Genomic DNA, 20713 nt, shown 5'->3' on the forward strand with positions numbered 1-20713 from the left:
AACCAACCAGTCAGAGAGCTTAAAGGAGCAGTTCAACATACAGTTGTATACAAAGTTCAAGTTGGGGTTTATTGTTCTTTGCCCTCTCATGTCAATCTGCTCCCCTTTTTCCACCACATAATCCACTTTGTTCTGTTTGTGCATCATTTATAAACACAGAATTTAGTTTGTGCTCGCTGCATTTTTGAGAAGCAATATATTGGTGTCTTATTATTTTGTGCATGTTTTGTGCATATTTGTGCAACCAAGACAAACCTTTTTGCTTCATGAAGTCTCACAATATGAGTATTACACGTGAGAAAAATGACTTAATCAACCACCGATCAACCATCTTTTTTCTTGCATAAATATACATAGAAGTTATACGAATAATTGACATCACTTTGTGATCGTTTGGGAGTTACGGGGTTGTGATATACTGTAACAGGCCTATGCTTTAAGTGTTAGTGGAATTAGTTTTATTTAGTGAGGTGCAATTGTTGCCCAAGGTTCAGCAAAATTCCCCATGAACATTGGTGGTTCAGTAAACCATAATATCTGTTTAATTTACATCTGTTGCGTGCGTAATTACACCAGGAACAGAAAACACTGCTCAGCTGAGTTATGAGAAGCCTGAGTTCTGTAACTCGTGTTATGCTTCGGCTGCCTTTACCAAAGAGGTTTGCTGATGATGCCACCGTTTGCTGCTTGTCCTGAGTAAACTGTCCATCAGCTGCACGGTCTCTGCTGGGCTGCTAATGACAACAATGAGTGTGTATTTTTCTGTGGGTGTGTGACAGGGTCATCTACGTGCAGTGGTTGTGTCTAATCATTGGTCGATTATGGGCACTTCAATTTGCAGACTGCATAGTAGGGAACCACTGCATTACTGTCCAGCTGTCATTGTATTCTCATCATTATCATCTTCCTCCTCACTGTCACTTCACCTTCATCCGTGGGTTTGCTCCCTCCATGTGTCTCATGTGTCAATCACCAATGATTCTTCGGCCGTTCCGCTTCATTGCTCCGACAGCTTCCCAACACCAAAGAGGTAAAGACGAAGAAAATGTGGTGTCAGTTCCTCAAACAGAGTTTCTCCATGAGTTCAGGTGCACAATAGAATGGATCTCAGTCTGTGTCCATGAGCATAGTTAGTTTGAATGTGGGCAGAACAAAGGGTTGAGATACGTTTTAATCTAAGGAGTGTTTGGAAGTCATCTACAGTATTGTACAGTGTTCCTTCTTACATTATTCAATTTTTTTAGACATTATTCAATCAGATCCACAGAATTTCATTTCCTATGTTTTACAGGCAGAGACAACTCTACCATTTGACATTGGTTCACACTAACTTAAAACCCAGAATATATCCTTATTATTTAAGAAAATCCTTGTCTGTCCTGACCCACAGAACCTCTTGTCTAAATTATGGTAATTGTGGCTCTTTTAGTTTTAAAATTCACAGAGAGCTGTTGCAGACCTAAAGCTCTAACTGCAGTTCCACCTCAGACCTGCATTAGATTAATACATTATAGTCTTTATATAAATAGCATATATTTGTATGTAGATAACAGATAATACTAAAACCTCAAAGCAATGCACTGTTTAATAATAATTTTCACTGATCTATCATTTAGGTTGGATGTGTTTGCTTGTAAACCACTGTGTATGAACATGTATCTCCCTGTCTCTCAGCTGTTCGCCACCAAAGCTCAGAGTCTGCTGTTGATGACGTCTGTGGCCATGCCAGTTTTCAGTAAGAAGAAGGAGACGGTCAGTGTCGGCTTTATTGCATATTATGTAATAATTAGGTGCTGTACAGAATCTGAAAACTATTTCATAGTAACTGTACACAGCGCAGAGACTGTGGCCAGTTTTTAGCTCTGCAACTAGTTTAGTACTAGTAGTTGTTCTTTAGTGTGAACTGTGTTGCAAAATGTATAGAAATGCAAGGTCCTGAAAAAATAAATCCCAGTGATACTCTCATCTTTGATCAGAACAACAATCAAAAAGTGCCAAACATGAGTATAAAGACCAATTAATATGTTTTTGCTGTACACTGAAGATATTTGGGCTTATGATCAAATTAAATCTCACAAGACACCTGATACATATTGGGCTATGTTGTATGTTTAATGTATCAAGGTGTAAATGCCGTCAAAGAAAAGCTGAATTTCAAAATTACAAATTACCAAATGTTCTGATAGGACAACGAGAGTGCACTGTGAATCGTAAAGACTGTATTGTGATGTTAAATATTTCACACTTTTGAAAAATGGCTCTCAAAATGGAAAAAATGAAAATCTCCCTTTGCATTTTTACAGTTGGTATATTTAATACTAAGTACTAACGTAACTGTTTGTATGATAACAAGCTTTGTAAGGTTTTTTGATTAATGATAATGATCATTTCTCTTTAAAACCAGAATTATATAAAAATATTCAACAAATGTTATCACCATTGTTATATAATGGGCAGCTTTCAGCAGTTTTTTCATTAGGACGATTTATTAAACATTTAATAGCCACTGGTCCTTAGTTGTTTGACCTAATACTATTTTAACAAAATATCTCTCACTTGTTATTACGCTTTCTTCAGAGGAAGTAGATACGTATAACCTAGTATTTGTTGCAGTACCTTACATACCATTTCCCAGCTATGACAGTGCTTTTAGTAACCACTGAGTTGTGCTTATAAGAGATACTGAACATCATTGTTAGACGGCCTCTTTAGGTTGAACATTTAGTGCTGAGCACATCAACTCTGTGTGTCTTAACTGTGTATGATCATGCAGTATGATAATGCTGAGTCTTAAGCCTGTCTCTCCAGCTGTCCCATGGGATCCTGCTAGGTGTGGTCGGCTCTGACATCCCACTGATGGAGGTGATGAAGCTGGCACCCAGATACATGGTGAGCTCAGGCCTTCTGGAGCGTAGCATCTTTGTTCTTGGAAATGTTTCAATCCGCAGTGTTTTTGTTTTATCAAGACCAAGGCACAAAAAAAATCAGATTTAACAATCCAAAGTTCCTTCTCAGCTGGGAGCTCACGGCTACGCCTTCCTCATCACCAACAACGGGTACATCCTCGCTCACCCTGACCTTCGACCTTTGGTGAGTTCTGCCTTTGGACTGCATGTGGAATATCACTGTACAGCCCAAATTTAGCTCCTGCTGCAGCAGTACTGATTTACTAGATCTATATTTAAAGTAGCAGAGGTCCTGAGGGGATATGTTAAGAGGGAAAGATATTAAGTATTTATTAGGACACTTGTACAGTATTTCAGTACAAACACAGACTTAGTAACAGTGTCTTCTCTGTCCTACAGTATAAAGAAGGAAAAAAACTGAAGATGAAGCCAAACTACAACAGTGTAGATTTGTCTGAGGTGGAGTGGGAAGATACAGAGGAGCTGGTAAACACACACACACATACACACTATTTCCATCCTTGTTGTTTTTTCAGTTATCAGAGGCACAGAGTCTTGAGAGTGAAGGTCCAACGTTTTCTTTAACTTTCAGCTGAGGACAGCCATGGTGAGAGGAGAGACAGGCAGCCGGAGTTTGAGCATCAGAGCATCGGTGGATAAAGGGGTGAGGAATTCATGACTTCACACAGTGCGAATTTGAGATTTCTTCATGAAGAACTCAAACTTATTTTCATCTAAATGAAACTTTTTAATTTAGACGAAACCAAGGGATGACTCTGTCTTTATTTAAACCTAAAATAATTAAATGTTGGGTGCAGGAAGAGCAAATATAGCCCAGATAGACATAAATAACAATAATAATCTAAATAACATAAACCAGATTTGCAGTGTGTATAGTAACAAACAGGGACAGTACAGTAACCCATGACCTCAGAAGATAACTAGATCCTTTCACTTATTGCAAACTGAACAACTGAAAACATCAATTCTTATCCACTCCAAGCCCCAAACCCCTACTCCTCCCAATTCCCCAAAAATATGAAAACTGCAAATTTGTCCACCTCAACTCCCAAATTTTAATATGACCAGATGCCACTTCTTGCCTCTCTATTGAGTTATCTCTCTCTACTAACTGAAATCATTTATTGAACCTATTGTACAAATGATAGTACTTCTCAGAAAATGTTAGGACCACTCGTATTCTCTACCCTCTGTCCATTTGAAGGTAAGTTGCATCTCAACAGAAAAGCTTAACCCATTTCAAAGATTTTAACAAACTGGGCATTTTTCCTTTGGCAACTGCCTGGCAATGATGGTTCCAAGACGTGGATCCTTTTATAGTCTGTTATGGAGAATGAACTGAGACACTGTGGCATCCAAGCTCAAAAAATACAATGATACAAATGATTAAAAAACCTCAAATTTTTATAATACAAACAAAGAACAGTGGTCCACGGGGTCTATAAATGGCTGCATCCTTAGAAAGACCACATCCTTTGGAGGATGCAGCCTCTGAATTGAGGCACAGTTTTTGTGTATCTGGCCCATTGAACTACCAGCTGTATCCTGCTTAATCTGACACACACACTTTTCAAAAGCTGCTTGATTGATATGAAGTTTTTTAGAATGCGTATTACTGTGAAATGAATGGCAGAAAACGGGAAAGAATGTGACCCTGAAACTGATGTGACAGGATCCTCTACAGTGAAGACACTGTCACTCTCCCCACATAAAACAGTATTTGTCTTTGAAATCAATCCTCAACCTCCCCAATTTCTGAATTTTGTTTAAACATTACAAATCATAAATGTTTCATTTATCAGTCTTCAGGTAAAGACAAAAGTATTCAGACCTGCTTGCTCTGTTACTTCAGTATTATTGGGTGCATTCTGTTGTCGTTAAATGTCTTGGAAAGGTTTCACATTTCATGGCTTCACCTGAGGCACAGTCATCGCATGTACAAGCAGTCGAGTATCACTGTGTCAGTGCATTGTGCCAACTTTGCATTGATTTAGCACTTACCTGTAATTTACCTCCAGCTCACTAGGTGGCAGTAATGCACTACCAATACTGTTAAAACCACGATGAGACCGTGCTCCTGTGGGCTTTCATTAAGTCTCTGGCAGCAGTTGGGTGTCATATGTAAAGTTTGTGTTAGCAGCAGCTGGGCCGGCTGCCTTTTCAGGTCAGCTCAGAGTTCTGAAGCCGAAAGTGGATCTAAACACACACGTTTACCTGTCTGCAGTCTGAACGGGTGGTTCACTCTGAGAACTGAGCTCATTGTTTAGATGCTCTAAGAACATTGTTTTCTCCTCCCATAGAAACGACCTCTGTACCTTGTCAATGAGTACTTCTACACAAACATAGATGACACACCTTTCAGGTAAATCGCTTTTTTCCTTCAGGTAAAGACTATTCTGTTATGTTTAGTGACACTAAAGACTTCTTTATGCCGTCTGTGCCTTCTCATGCAAGTGAACTGAGGAGTTTTTTTGTTGGAGGGTTCCTTTAGTCACCTGCCAGAAGACAACGGAGACAGAAAATAACCACTTTGTGTCACTGGTGCATCATTAAACACTTATACGCTGTAGTTTGCATTTGCAATCTGCTGCTATAATAGACAAGAAATTGTAAGATCTTTCCATTTAAGCGCAGCAGGATTTAAGGTTCCAGTTATCAAACGTGTCAGCAGAGGTAATAAAAAAAAAAACACCTCTTCTCTGTCAAAGTCAAGAGAACATGATGAAGCCTTAATTTATCTTAAAATCTTAAATTGATGTCTAATTTACTTAAAAGTGGTGAAATACATCAAATATAAATTGAGAAATGTTTTTTTCAGATTCAGAATATGTTTATTTGGAGCCCAGATTTGTATTTATTTATTGTATTTGGATAGCTGCCTTTACCACTTCATGATAAAAGCACAGGAGATTTGTCACATTCTGAGAAATGTTCACCACATTTGAAGAAATTATTCATACGTGTTTTGTTCTAATTATTTTTTTAGACACATACAATAAGCAGACACTTGCTCCTCAGTTCCTTTAGTTCTTACAATGTTTCTGACACTTATTATATGATTATATTATTTATATATTTAATGAAGCTACAGCTCTTTTATTTGGGCCATTTTAGGTGTGTTACTCTAAATAGCGTTAAAGCCTAAAAAGGTTAACAATAGCTTACGTAAAGGTAATTGTTAACAGGTGAGCCATATTAAAATGGTTTTTAATAAATTGACACTGGCAAAAGTATTAAAAAAATCTGACTTTACTTTTAATCCAACAGAATTATTTAAATGATATAACCAAAGTGTACAGTGCCACATCCATTGTCCTGTAGGTAATATTCAGTGACTCCGAAAGCCAGCAGACGTTCTGCCTCAGGCTCCTTGTGCATTAGAACAACTCTTAGTTATCACTGACTTGTCTGGGTTCATTAAATCCTTAACTGCACACCTGCAGCAAAGTTCAGAGTTTCGGCCTCTGACACCTAATTTTCTGTGGGATTTAGCCACTAGAGGGCAGCGTGTTACAAAGAACAGTTAAGATTCCCCTCCATCCTGTGTCCCTGCAGCTTTGGCATGGTGCTGACGAAGGGCCAAGGAAAGCTGATGTTTGTAGGAAATGTGTCTGTGGAGGAAGGTAGGATTTCCCATAACCGCCTCCCTGAAAATCCACCTGCATGTTAATTATATACGTGTATCATTTTAATGTCCTTTTTTCTTTGTTGGTCACATGTAAAAAGCATGTGCCCAATGTGTGTATAGCCACATTTAAAATATACTAGAAACATGTGCACGGGAAAGAGGCAGTTCCACAAAACAAGATAAAACATTCACATTTACTGCAATTATCAACAGTGTAACTGAGAAGTTAGTGTTTGTACATTTAGCAGAAACTCCCACCATCATCTGTATCGTGTAGACTCACAAACGTTTCTAATGATCCTAAAGCTGAATCCACATCCATTCTCAGGCATCAGCAGCCACTACATTACACTACACTACATGATTTTAGCTTGGTGTTCCAAAAACTAATTTGATTTTTCTGCAATAATTTCTACTGACTTTTTGTCTTTTTACCGTTCTCTGCAGGGCTGCATGATCTCACCTCCCCAGACCTCAGCATCGCCTCAGAGTGGTTCGTCTGAAACCATAAAACCTCACTTAGAATCATGAACTGAATGAATATTTAATATAGCACATTTGATCAAGCTGCAGCAGTTTAAACCTTAATTTCTATGAAACAAAGACACTTTAATGAGTCAAACAGATTGACATTATTGCTTAGTAAATTAGAAAGTGTGGTGAAAGCAGGAAGAGGACATTGAATTTATATTTACTTTTAGCTGTAATGTGAGTCAATGTAATGGAAAGAGTAAAGATTAGAACTCATTATTTGGATATTAAAATCTTGTGTTAACAGAAAAGTTGTCTCTTAAAATTCTGAAATTATTCTTATTCTTTCTTATAATATTATACAATCGAAATAATGTCCCCTTTGAAGCTGTTGGCTCTGGTTTAATAAACCTCTTCTCATCAGGACGTACTGTGAGACAGATATCGACCCCGCTCACCGAAAATTCACCCAGCTTCAGGCCGCCATCCGCTACCTGCTGGGGAAGGAGCCTGACCTCGAGTGTGGGTTTCTGAAAATAACACCACATAACATGTTTGTTTTATGGCGTTTCAATACATTTGTATTAGCCCTTTTTGAAAAACAGTATTACACAGCATTTCGCAGTAGGACAACATGAGAATCTATTTGGGAAAAATGAGAAGTGTTTGTCTGATGTGCAGGTGATGAGCTTTTGCTGCAGCAGACGCTGTTTGATGCCGTGGTAACGGCTCCGCTGGAGGCCTACTGGAACGCACTGATGCTCAATGACAGGTGAGACGTTTTTATTCAGTGTTCACTCAAAATTGTCTTCGATGGTTTAAGAATTTACAGTTTTCACTGAAAACTAATTACTGTTGAAGACTTTAAAAAAATCATTATCACAACCCAAATTATTTCACCATGTAACCGTGTAAACGTCAGAGGTGTTAAAACCAGGATAAAATCCAAAACTACCTGTGCCAATTGAAACCAGAAACAGGAATTTGCATTCTGTAATTTTAAATGTGTCCGTGTGCAAAGATCAGTTATTTGCTTATGTTGATGTGCAGCAGATATTCGACAAAACTTTGTGCAGGACTTCGATTTTTAAAATGTGTTGTTTGCTTTGTTCAAACACTGCAGGACTTTACTATTTAATACCGACCTGCGTGTTTCTGTCTCTGCAGAGTGGAACCAGGCGTCGAGACGGCGTTCCTCGGTACTCGTGCCGGCCTGATGAGGATCATGAGATACGCAGGAGTGGAGACCAGAGTGGCAAAGTAAGACCAGACACAGTTTTTCTCTGAGGAGTCTCTGAGTCATCGAGCAGTAAAATGAAACTTGACGAAACACAAACAGTGGAAGACAGAAACCAGATTTTTGGGCAAACGCAAACAGCCTGTCTGAGTTTGGTGTAATTTATAATTTTTATCATTGAATTATTAGTGTTTATGCGGGCGGGGGGGGGGGGGGGGGCACTGTGCTACAATCCGGGGCTTCGCCGTCCCAGTTTTCTAGAATAAGTGTTTGTAGGCGGAGCATCTTTGTACATTTTTACATTCAGTTGTTTTTTTTTTTATTATTGTGCAGCCCTAGTTATCAACGTTTTACATGGCTGGAGGTTTACAGATACATATTTGAAGCTCACTGAACTTTCATAGTTTCATGGGAATTTTCACTTTACAGGAATTTCCTTACCCCGTCTGATAAACTCAATCTGTTCACCATCGATCACTTCCCTCTGTGGTACCGACTGGCTGTTGAAAACACTCCCGGAAACTTCTACTACTATCCTATCAACGACAAAGGTGCCTTTTTTTCCTTTCTTTTTAGCTTGTTTTTTAGGAACAACAAGACATTTTAGTTTTTAAATTTGGTTTGAATCCACATTACTTAAGTCTTGAACTGAATCGTCTGTCAGCAGGGGTGAAGTACGCCATAGCCACGACAGCAGTGACGGTGTCATCTGAGGGAAAGACGGCCGTGGCTGGAGGTGAGTTTCACTGCTGTAGTGCTCATTCAGAATCCCCAGTTGAGGTAATAACCCCAACTGTGTGTCAGGCATTTCGGTATCAGCTCTGATAATATGACACCTCTGTTAAAATTGTGTTTCCTTGCTTTAAAAGTCTTGAATTTAAGGTTTAAATGTGCGGTAGAAGTAGAAGTACCACTGCAAATTCTTTACTGAAGTTGAATCAATAACTACATGCTGTATATGTCCGAAAGTAGCAGTACTGCAAGTAATTTCTTCGGGCATTAATCTGACTAAGTTGCTGATAAAAAAACTGAAGTATTTAAACGGTATTGAACTTGATGCTGAAGTCTAGTTCAGATTTGTTTCTACATGTGCCTCATAAATAAGCTTTCTGCAGAAATCTGAAATCTTCAGCTCTCCTTAAGTTTAATGCATGAACAGATTTATTCCATTTTGTTAATGATACTACTTCAGAATAGATGAACTTCCCGTTTCTTTATCAAGAAACTGCATTTGTAAAGTCACTAAAGCTGTCAGATAAATGCAGTGTAGTAAAAGTGACTTAAACTGCGAATTCTTCAGTGAACTACAGTTACCTCAACATTGTACTTAAGCGCAGTTGTTGACTAAAAGTACGTAGTTACTTGAATCAAACCCAAATTGTAGCATCTCTTAGACAATGGCCAGCTGCACGCTGAGTCCTACATAATCTAAAACTGATGAAAGGGATGAATTAAAAACATAAAGCTGGAGTTGTTTTGTGACTGAGAATGTGTGAACAGCACAAACATTGTTTATTAAGTAATTAGCAATCTGGGGTGGCACTGGCTCAGCCTACTGACCATAGGGACGACACGACGATGATGCTGAAACTGTGAACGGGAACAGAAAAGAAGTTGAAATCCACAGTTTCCACAAGTCCAAGATTCTCAGTAATTAGAGGATTTTGGATGTGATTCAAATACCCTGACACACAGCAGATGCCACTATTATCAAGTAACACTGATCTTGTTTGCTAATGAAATTCTCTCACTGATGGATTTTAGCAGGATTTCTTGACTAGTAACAATGTGGAGAAAAATGTCGTGTTTATTTTGTGAGTGTGGTTAATGTCGAGTCTGGCTCTATTTTTATTTTATTTATTTTTCTAACAGTTTGAATTTGACTTAGAAGCTGTCATGATGTGAACTGTTCGATCTCACTTCTTTACTCTGGTGGTATTTAAGAAGAAAAGCAAGACAGTGTTTAGATAAATATAGAGTTTATTAACTTCAGCTTGATTAACAGTCCTTGAGTTAAATTTGAGACAGAGTTTCATGTGCTTATCACATAAAATATGGAGAAAGTTAGGTGAAACACATGGAGGTTACAGTATGTGCATTCTGACATCCTCACATATTTTTCGTCAGCATCTTTCCTATGACTGTAATAGTGTGTTTTCTGTTCAGCTTGAGAGTTTCTTGTGCTGGATTAGAAGCTGTTGCAGCTCAAAGCTTGCCCTCTGAGTGGCAGTACAACTTTAATATCTGTTTGATGAAGCTTAAAGCAGCATTTCCCTGACAGCAGCAGGGATCTGATAAGGTTTAAAGTGTCTGTTACTTGGAAGGAATTCAACAGGGCATCCACCCAACGGAGGTGCATACAATGTGGAGAATACAACATAACTGATATAGAAGAAAGAAACAAAAACGGGAGGGATTCTGTCACGTTTCACAGATTTACTGACATTTGTACGCTTGGATCTTGTGCTTTTTGGGCTCAGATACAAAGACAGCTTGAACAAAACTATTCCTAATGAAGAAACACAAACACAGATGACAGAAATTCAAGGTGCAGAAGTGCCAAACTGCGGTTTCAGAGGAGTTTAAAAGCTGGCTGAGAGATGTAGCGTGGGGAATAACAGAGTCACAGAGCTTCCATATATTAAAAGAAGGGCTGCAGAGTTCCACTTCCACAGAATCCAGCCTGGTCCATTAGATGTACAATCAGTCCCCAGCCAGAGATTTTCAGCACAGTTGCAGAGCTGCAGGGTTTCCCTCTCCAGGCGTCGTCTGTGACGCTCTCACAGCTCTCATCAGGGATGAGAACTGTGGAGCTGCAGCAGCCCCTGCATCCTGGGAGGATCTAAAATCAGCCAAAAGCAGTGTGTCAGAAGCTGCTGATTCGATACCCGTGCACAATGCCGCAGGCCTCTCTGGGCGATGTCTCCCCCGGTGAGTTCGGGGACGTTTGCCCATCCTCTGCGTCCGTCTCTGCTCCTGACTCAGCCATCAAAGGCTGGCCACGCCTTTTCATGTGCCTCTGGTACCGCGCCATCAGGGAGGCGTAGACACAACCGTACGTTGCTGCAACCACCATCATGATGCACACCGTGCCACAAACCACGCCTGCAACGATTTGTGTGCCATGTGCCCGCCGCACGCTTGCGGGCCGATAGCGATGTCGAACACAATCCTCGTTGCTGTTTATTCGACCAGGCGGGCACGGAGGCCGGGTGGCATAACCTGGCACACTGTCCTTTGTCGGACTCTGCAGACAGTAGCTGAACATCTCTATTGGCACGCTGCGGATGTCTCTTCCCTTCAAATCCCCTGGGAGACTGCACTGCATCGCATCTACCTGCCCATCTATAAAACAGAAGGAGATGGGAAACAACAAAGGGATTGGGGAAGAACGGGGAGAGATAAGAAAGTATAGCAAAGGAGGGTGAAAGAAACGGGATGAGACAGGGAAGGATTGAGAGAGATGAAAGTCATTATATTCTTAGATGTCTTTGCTCAGCATACATCCATCCTGCAGAATGGAGATTAATTGCTTCGATTAGACGGCTTTTGAAGTACAGACTCAAAATACAAAGTGATTTGCTCCGGTACAGTCTTACACCAGTAAGCCGACTGCTAAAACTATCAACTTCAGAGTATTTCAGATTTGGAAGGGCCTGTTAACAGCCCTGCTCACCCCTGTAAATCAACCACTCCATCCAGTGCTTGAATTTCCTCAGCTTGCAGTCGCACTCCCACGGATTTCCTGACAGCTGAAGATGCTGTAGCTCCACCAGGGGCTCAAACATGCCTCTGTCCAGGGCCACAAGTCGGTTGCTGGCCAATGACAGCCAGGCAAGTCTCTGAAGCCCATTTAGCAGACCTTTAGGCAGCCACAGGAGGCCGTTGGAGGACAGGTCGAGCCCTCGAAGTCGCCAAAGCCCCATGAAAACATCCTTGCTCAAGCCACTGCTCCCTTTACTTCCATTCCAGCTCTGTATGGTTTCTGCAGGCTCAAGGTTTTCCCCAAGGAAGTTGGCAGAAAGGTTGAGCCAGCGCAGGCCACTCAGGCCTGAGAAGGCCCCAGGCTGCAGTGTGGTAAGGTGGTTCTGAGAAATGTCCAAGTGCTCGAGGCTGCTAAGGTCAGACAGCTCCATCTTGCCCAGTGATGAGATGTTGTTGTGGGTTATGCGAAGAATCAGAGAGTCTTTGTCCATCGTAGTCAGGATGGGTGTCAGAGAGAGAAGGCCGACAGTGGAGCAGTCAGTGGTGTTACCGTAGCAGGTGCAGACACCAGGACAGCTGTGGACGGAGCCCAGCAGTCCCAGTAGAACCAACACCAGCCTGGACAGGGCTGCACAGACTGGAAGGCGCATGTGACAAAGATAGAAAAAGAGCAGTTAATGTGCATAATTTAAACTGCCAAAAGTCAATTTATGGAATATTTCTGAAAGTAGATTACAGAATGAAAATTTCTTGGACTACGGGTGAAAAGAGCAGAGCTATCGATCTATTACTGTCCCAATAAGGAAGATTTACATTCCAGCTGAGGATAAAAGCGTCAAGTCTATTCCTGCATGTGAAGGATGAAATGTTTATCCAGACTCACCCAGACTCTCCAAGTGACTTTGTCCATACTGGTCCGAATTCTTCATGTCTGTCACATCAACTCCACCAAAGCTTCAGGCTGTCATGCAGCTGTCCTCACCCTCCGCCAAGTCACATCAATGTCCAGCTGTGGAGAATGTCCTGATAGACACACAGAATTTAGAGTAAAAAGAGATGTTTTTTTTTTTTTTTTGAGGAAAGCTGGACTGGTGTTGCCTGTTCTCGCTTTATTTTAACCACAATGGAAATCGGCTTAAAAACACAAGAGTCTTTTGAAAAATGTACCAGTAATATTGGTTTATGTTTGCAAATGAATCCAAACATTGCTTGGTAAATGGTAAATGGCCACTTTGCAATGTTGATTCCCATTCACCCATTCACACACACACACGATGGTGGTGGCTGCCATGCAAGGTGTTGACCCACCGGTAGCAACTTGGGGTTCAGACACTGCAGAGCGCTCTGCTTTAAAATGAGATCTTTCAACTTTACACGCCTTCACATTAATTTAATCAAAGCTTTCCTCCTTCACTCTCTTCGTGCTTTACACTTGACTGGTCTGCAAATGAAAGTGACGATCCTCTTTTTGTATCTCAAACCTCTCAGCTGCTGACAGAAAAAGTGTAACTTCATATGCAAGATTAAGTGGAGCTTATCCCATATACAGATAGGAAAACTTTAACAGCTCAGTCTATAAGCATTACCTGTCCAGGTTGTACAGCATTCCTCTTGTCCTCAATCCTTTTCATTATTTCTTGTTCGGAGAGAGAACGCATTCAGGATGAAGTGAAATAATCCTCTGTTTTCATCCAGCAACACCGACACCGGAGGAAAACTCAATGCCAACTTCTATCTTCTCATCGCCCACACACAATTCCTGTACGCTACAGATGCAGCTCAGCGTGGTTTACCCACATACAATCAAGAAAACTTAGGATTTGTTCATTTTTAATTGGGTCATTTTCCTTTATGAGCTATCATTGGCAGTTTTGGTCACTTAGACATGCAGAGGGAAGTGTGCATGAGAGATAAAGCTGAAAAGAAAAGGAAAACTGCTGTCACTCCATCATCTTCTATAAAGAGCTAGAAAAACGCTGCCTCAAGGTCTTTCTTTTGTTGCAGGTCTGTCTTTTTTTAAATTGGCACAAAGATGCCAGTCATTCTGCTGTGGACTGCAGAAAGAAGGAACGTGCCTTCAGGCCACAACTGACATTACAAAACAGGAGAAATTACAGTGCAGGTAGAGCAGGGAGGTAATGGGAGGATATGTGGGGAGAGTGAAATGTGACGCCATCAAGAGAACAAAATAAATTGAATGTCAGAGCATTGGTTGCTCACTGACATTCACAAGCATTGTGTCCACATGCTGTAATGCAACAAGACATAGTAAATGAACCCCGTTAGAAATATCTGTATTTGGGTTTAAATTTGTGTCAAAATATGATCAGCAATATTGTAAACAGCCTGTTTATCTAATAACACAGTAATCTGACACGGTACTGTTCTAATTGTGTATATTTTTCAAACGTTTACAGTGTGAGTTATAACTAGTATTTAAAATGACCCGAATCAGCCAACAAATCCAAAGTCAAATCAACGAAACAAGACTTTGATTCATGTTTCGAGACAAAAGCCTCGGAACAAAGGAGATCTCGGAAGAATTGTTGATTCGCATAAAGCTGGAAGCCTTGTCCTTAAAGAGGCTGGATACACCTCAGTCTGAGACGATTTGATTCTGTGGCTGTTCTTCCTTTGAAGTGGGCGTCAGCTATAAGATGACTCCACATCTACAACCCAGGAGCTCAAGGAAGTAAAAAGAAGGAATCAACATGTAGCACTACATATGGTCTAAAAGGGACACTAAAGATCACTACCTGAACATCTGAACATCTGAACATTTGGCAGACAGTGGAGGCAGCATCATGATTTTGGTGCTTTGCTGCCTGCGGACCTGAGCTCATCAGTGTCTGTGTCCCAGATGTAGCTCAGAAGAAGTTGCATGATGCAGTAGATCATGACTCTACACACTGAAGCAAATGTACTATAGAATGACTTCAAACAAAGAAAACATTCACTGTTAGAACCCAGAGCTCAGCACAATGGAGAAGATGTGGAATGAGAGAGAACCATTCACATATTTACTGTGTTGCTCCTCATCTTTGACTTTTGAATGATTACAAAACATTTTACAATAAGCTTAATAAACCTAATCTGCTTCTATATGTAATGTAGGCATCGAAAATATTTAGACCACATTTAGCCCAAGTTTATTTAAGATGTCAAAAACATTGGTGTCAACACTATAAAAGTATTTTATGCCTTAACCAGACAGCTATAAAGGTCAATGACCTTTATCACCTGGAGAACTTGTCTACAGATTTCATGTCTAGCATAGGTGGAGCATCACAAAATGAAAATAACGAACTCTACAGTAACAGATCCGACAACAGCTGCCTGTAAGAGGATGACCGAGCCTTTATCAGGTCTGGAAACATCCCATGAGGAAGATGAGCTCTGACCTCTAAATCCATCTGAGGTTTGGAGATTGAACCAAGTTACATGTTGCACAAAGAGGAGGAAGGATTTGCAGAAACTCTGCAGAAGAAGCCATGTATTAAAACGCATCCATTGCAACGTCTTCGTCCTTATAATTTTACTTCACAGCAGTGTGCACACTCATAACGTGCCACCCGAGGCACTGCGCATGCTTATGTACGCTGCAACCCTTATGTTCATAGCTGCAAGTGAAGGACCAAAACAAGAGCAAACGTTAGTGTTGGCATGTCATCTTCTGTTCATCAAGTGCTGAAGTCGCTCCTGGCTGCTTATCTGCTATTCACCGTCTCTCCCCTCAATTACCTGTTTACCCTTTGAGCCTGCCCTCCACTCTGCCACACTCTTCGATGCTCTCTTTGGACTTTTAGAAACCCCTGACTGCTGGGGATAGGATGAAGAGGTCAGATCCACCTAAAGTAAAAAAATTAACTGTTAACTTAAACAACCTGTCTAAAAAAAGTAGTGAAAATATTTTAAATAAACTGTAGTCGTAAGTTATGGTAGTAAATTTAGTAGGTTTCTTACATGAGTTGTTTAGCCTTAGTGTTACCAGGCTGGTGAGGTTCTGTGTCAAGGTTCTGGTTCTTTAGATTTGTCAGCCCAAAAAGTGTTAAGGAAGACAGGTTTCTAACAAATCCATTGAGGAAATGTAAGAAGAAAATTATTTTCTTCAGATTTCACCAGATAAATGGAGGAGAAGTGTGCTGGTGCCCATTTTTAAGAACAAGGGAGATGAGCAGAGCTGTGGCAACTACAGAGGAATAAAGCTGATGAGCCAAACAATGAAGTTGTGGGAAAGAGTAGTGCAAGCTCGGCTAAGGGCAGAGGTGAACATCTGTGAGCAGCAATATGGTTACATGCCTAGAAAGAGAACAACAGATGCAGTATTTGCTTTGAGGATGCTGATGGAGAAGTACAGAGAAGGTCAGAGGGAGTTGCATCGTGTCTTTGTAGATTTAGAGAAAGCGTATGACAGGGTGCAGAGAGAGGAGCTGTGGTATTGTATGAGAAGTATGTTAGAGTGGTGCAGGACATGTATGAGAGCTGTAAGACAGTGGTGAGGTGCTGTAGGTGTGACAGAGGAGTTCAAGGTGGAGGTGGGTCTGCATCAAGGATCAGCTCTGAGCCCCTTCTTGTTTGCTCTGGTGATGGACAGACTGACAGATGAGGTTAGACAGGAATCAGGTGGAGCAGGTGGAGATAAATCTAGAGAGGTGGAGGTCTGCTCTGGAAAACAGGAATGAAGCTTAGATGCAGTAAGACAGAATACATGTGTGTCAATGAGAAGGAACCAGGTTGGAACGGGTGGAGAAAAGTATCAGGTGTGTTGTGTGATAAGAGTATCAACAAGAATGAAGGGAAAGATGTTCAAGACGGTGGTGAGACCAGAGATGTTGTTCGGCTTAGAGACAGTGGCACTGAAGAAAAGACAGGAGGCAGAGCTGGAGGTAGCAGAGCTTAAGATGTTGAGGTTCTCTTTGGGAGTGACGAGGATGGACAGGATCAGGAATGAAGACATCAGAGGGACAGATCATGTTAGATGTTTTGGAGATAAAGTCAGAGAGGACAGACTGAGGTGGTTTGGACATATTCAAAGAAGAAATTGTGAATATATCAGTAGAAGGATGCTGAGCTTGGAGCTGCCAGGCAGGAGGTCTAGAGGAAGAGCAAAGAGGAGATTTAGGGATGTAGTGAGGGAGGACATGAAGTTAGTTGGTGTGTTGGAGGCAGATGATTTCACAATTATATAAAGTAAAGAGGAAACTGCTCAGTTCGTTCTTTCTAATGAGGCTTGTGGTAAAGAAAAAAACAGGAACAGTTTATTAAATGCACCATCAGACGTCACTCACACAGCAGCCGCAGTTTACAGACTAAATCTGTGATTTCAATCCCTGAGTGAGACAGATGCCTGTTCAAGAGTCCAGATGGTGACGGAACTACTGGTCCCGAAGACCCCACCCCCCTCAACTATGAGTGCAAAGCAGCTTCCTCTCTGTTTTCTGTCCCATGTTTGTCACACATCTGTTGCATTGTTGAAGCTTTCCTTTAAACCACACTCAGTACCAACACGCAACAGTGTACGTGCGTCATATATTGGCTGATAACCTCGTAACCAGTGAGCCACTCAGGATGAGAAAGGGATAATAGCATGACTCACTTTGTGTTGCCACCATTGGAGGTCCAACAGAGACTCTGTACAGCTGTTGGTGTTTCTGTTTGCCTCAGTAGAATCTAACATGTGGTACATTTCCGTCCTTTAGTAACTCAGCTACTGTTGATGTAGTCGGTGCATTTTCTTCTTTCCTCTGTGTTCATCCTTTGGCTCATTCATGGCTTTTCACCTACAATTTATTTATTTCTTTGTCTCAAACGTTCCAGGTTTTCAGTCACAGTTACTTAATATTATTATTTTAATTTTTTTAATCCCACGTACTGTTCATGGGAGAAGGTAACAGCAAAGACAAATATCAGTGCTTTGCTGTTTTACACTGCACTTCCTCTAAAATGCTGCTTCAGATTCAAATTGTGAAGCTTTTGATTATAATTTTTTGTCAAATGCAAGTCATTACTTACACATCGGTGCATAATTGTCTCAGCCTGTCACCTTAGCTCCACCTCTCTTTGATCAAATTAGGAATTTTTTCACTCCAGTAACTGACAAGTATGGAGGCAGACAGTAAATTCAACTTTGAGACTTCAGAACACCCCCTCAAAAACTGCCATGTTTTTTACCACGATGATGATCCAGGGATCTAAAAGTGGTGGAGTGTTACTTTGATTTAAAACTCTGCTCTTTCCATTCTGTCACTACGCCCTGCCGACGTGTCGTTCCTGCTTCGTCTGCAGTGCTTCGCCTCTGTTTCCTGGGCTGTAACGTGGCGTTCTGCTAGCTGCTTAATGGCCTCTGACAGGCAGTCTCTGCCCCCCTCCTCCCCCAAAATAGCTTTTCTCCAAACAGCCTGAGAACAAGGCAGTCGAGCGTTCGCTCCAAAAGGCCGAGAGCAAAAACACACCGCAGCGTCCACACCGAGGCAGGACGAGCAAGTAAACACTGAGAAGTGACTGCTCACCAAAACACGTACATACTCACTCCCACAGGCTTTTAGTTTGTCTCTGTTAAATGCAATGACATGCACTTGTTTACTTCATGACTAAAAAGTACGTGGACTCCTGATCATTCTTATGTAATAGTCGATCTTCTGATCTGTCCATCCATCGGCCTAAGGTCTGTCGCTCAGGGGGCGTTACCAGTTCATCCTGAAGGTGCTGGATGAGGTCAAGGCTCATCCTTCAGCACTAACCTGGGAAAACATTTAGCTGGCTGTGTCAAACATAGACTGTTCACACACTAATGTCTAAAATATCGTGTGAGGTACAATTAGCTTCCACTAGTCACACAACTGGGCAACAGCTTTCATAACTAGGCTGGAAAGTTGAAAACTTCTGGTTGGAAAAAGTAAGTTTGAAGAAATAGCCTTAAGCTCTTAGAACAATGGAAAATTGGGGAAAAACAAAACCGGTTTCAGGGTCTTGCCAAGCACATCAAAGGCATGAACAAGAGAATCAGGGGATCCAACTGCTGACCCTGTGATTAGTGGACAACCCACTCCCCTCCTGTACCACGGCCACCCTAATAATTAGGATCAATCACTGGTGAACGTTATGAAGAGTATCTGGTCTAATATGTTGGAGCATTTCTGTTTTCCTTGGTTTGAACTAAGGGGCTCAAACAAGGAAAAAAGCAAACCCCAAAATCTATTGACTGAGGTGTCCACTCACTTCTGGCTTCATAGTCTACATGCACAGACAAAAGAACACACTCTTCCTCACTTTCAAAGGCACATGCACGTTACTGCACACGCAGCCTCTACAAACACATGCCGCTCACCATCTGCTCTGCTGCTTCAGCCTCCAAACAGAAAGAGAGCAGAGAAATTGTTCCTCTTCTCCTTCATCTGCAGCGTTCAGACAAAGAGCCAGAAATCCACATTCAGCTTTAAAACCCACAGTTCTCTCTTAGAACCAGAATCTGAACCTCAGACTGAACCAGCCTTCAAGGACAGAAACTGATCTTTGAACCAGACGCCAAAAGGCGCACTGGAGTTTTATTCCAGGCTCAAACGCTGCTCATCACCATCGTCCTCCTCTGCATCCACATCGCTGCTCTCTCAGCTTCCTATGATCGTTTTCAAGCTCTGTCCAACACACACACACACACACACACACACACATACCCAGCCTGCCGACTGAGGGTGAGCGCGCCTCCGTGTGTGTGAAAGAGAGAGAGCTAGAGAAACCACATGCTGCCACTAATGGTGCGGGAACACTTGTCCTCTCTGTGCTGTACTGGCTGTTTAATGTGCATTAAAGCAGTTTAACAGAAATAGTAACAGCAGTGATTGTTGCAGCTGCAGCCTGAGAGAGATTAACTTTGTATGAGAGAGAGAGAGAGAGAGATGGTAACATGTACATAGCTTGTCTTTATGCCAGTTAATCCAGTGTGTGAAAGAGAGATTAAGGAATTCAGTTTGTGAAAAGATGATATCACTTAACACAAGCTGATACAAACTACCCTCATCACATGTGCTGTCCCCTTGTGGGATAATTCTACAATTACAGCATCCAAAGATTCTCACTAGTTCAGGGTCACTGTGACCTCAAGTACGTCTGGATGCATACAGAAATTTTTTATTATTATTAATTTGGTCCCCAACATAACTGTAGGACACCCTCTTGACTTCCTGCCTGGATGGCCATCAGGACACGGGACCCTCTGACAGTCCACCACAAGCCCGTTGGTTTTGCTGATGCTGAGTCTTTTCTGAGTCTCTTTTTTTATGTCAATACAATAAAAACGTCCACACAGTCTGTGCCACATAAACATCAGTCTGAACATGTAAACTGCAGCTTGACCAGTTTGCAGAGGCTTACGACCAAAAGGATGGTGTGACCTACCCAAAGTGGTCCAAGGACGGAAGATGCTGCAAAACCATCTGGGGCAACTGATCACAGTGAAGCATCACTGTTGGACGTGGGGAGTGAAGGCCTTTGTAGTCTGATCCAGTAGAAGAGCTACTGTGGCTGAAATTGTTGAAGTAGTTCATGCTGGTTCCAGAAGAAAGGCGTCACAGCACACGTTCATGGTGACCATGCTGACCCGTGTCCCCTGTGCCTACAATGGGCGTGCGAGCATCAGAACTAGACCACAGAGCTGTGCAAGAAAGTGGCTTGGTCTGCTGGATGACATTTTCTTTGACATCATGCTGATGACCTGGTGCGTGTGCATCACTCGCCTCGGGAGAAGAT

At 41.6% G+C, this 20713-nt stretch overlaps 2 protein-coding genes across 7 annotated transcripts in view; one reads left to right on the forward strand and one right to left on the reverse strand.

Moving 5' to 3' along the window:
* The window catches only part of LOC137108556 (voltage-dependent calcium channel subunit alpha-2/delta-4-like), a 58993-nt gene that overhangs the window by 17985 nt on the left and 20295 nt on the right, over window positions 1-20713 (forward strand). For both annotated transcript variants that reach the window (XR_010912213.1, XM_067493292.1), the window contains exons 14-27: window positions 1013-1030; window positions 1675-1752; window positions 2809-2889; window positions 3016-3090; window positions 3306-3392; window positions 3499-3570; window positions 5228-5289; window positions 6483-6550; window positions 7003-7048; window positions 7451-7548; window positions 7708-7798; window positions 8194-8286; window positions 8693-8814; window positions 8931-8999. Coding sequence is in view for 1 of the 2 variants with exons in the window: in XM_067493292.1 (XP_067349393.1) it covers window positions 1013-1030; window positions 1675-1752; window positions 2809-2889; window positions 3016-3090; window positions 3306-3392; window positions 3499-3570; window positions 5228-5289; window positions 6483-6550; window positions 7003-7048; window positions 7451-7548; window positions 7708-7798; window positions 8194-8286; window positions 8693-8814; window positions 8931-8999 (1060 nt within the window). In the remaining variant the exon portion in view is untranslated. The remainder of the gene's footprint in view (window positions 1-1012; window positions 1031-1674; window positions 1753-2808; window positions 2890-3015; window positions 3091-3305; window positions 3393-3498; window positions 3571-5227; window positions 5290-6482; window positions 6551-7002; window positions 7049-7450; window positions 7549-7707; window positions 7799-8193; window positions 8287-8692; window positions 8815-8930; window positions 9000-20713) is intronic.
* On the reverse strand, window positions 10252-19732 carry LOC137108558 (leucine-rich repeat and transmembrane domain-containing protein 2-like). Of its 5 annotated transcripts, XM_067493297.1 has the most exons (5): window positions 15932-19732; window positions 13555-15817; window positions 12852-12991; window positions 11940-12605; window positions 10252-11608 (listed from the first exon to the last, which is right to left on the reverse strand). In XM_067493297.1, exons 3-5 carry the CDS (start codon window positions 12895-12897, stop codon window positions 11130-11132), a joined length of 1191 nt encoding a protein of 396 aa, XP_067349398.1. In that variant the 5' UTR covers window positions 12898-12991; window positions 13555-15817; window positions 15932-19732; the 3' UTR covers window positions 10252-11129. The 5 variants fall into 5 exon arrangements, with proteins under 5 accessions (XP_067349398.1, XP_067349400.1, XP_067349401.1 ...); XM_067493299.1 differs by lacking the exon at window positions 13555-15817 and having other exon boundaries at window positions 19296-19732; XM_067493300.1 differs by lacking the exon at window positions 13555-15817 and having other exon boundaries at window positions 17565-19732.

Source organism: Channa argus, chromosome 23 (genome assembly GCF_033026475.1).
Source record: "Channa argus isolate prfri chromosome 23, Channa argus male v1.0, whole genome shotgun sequence".
NCBI lineage: Eukaryota > Metazoa > Chordata > Actinopteri > Anabantiformes > Channidae > Channa > Channa argus.

Excerpts from the sequence above, each read along its gene's own strand:
- LOC137108558 (XM_067493299.1), bottom strand. The coding sequence starts at position 12,897 with ATGAAGAATTCGGACCAGTATGGACAAAGTCACTTGGAGAGTCTGG. Across the intron at positions 12,606-12,851 it reads AAGTCACTTGGAGAGTCTGG|TCTGTGCAGCCCTGTCCAGG; the intron begins GTGAGTCTGGAT and ends TGCGCCTTCCAG. Across the intron at positions 11,609-11,939 it reads GGAGTGGTTGATTTACAGGG|ATGGGCAGGTAGATGCGATG; the intron begins GTGAGCAGGGCT and ends TCTGTTTTATAG.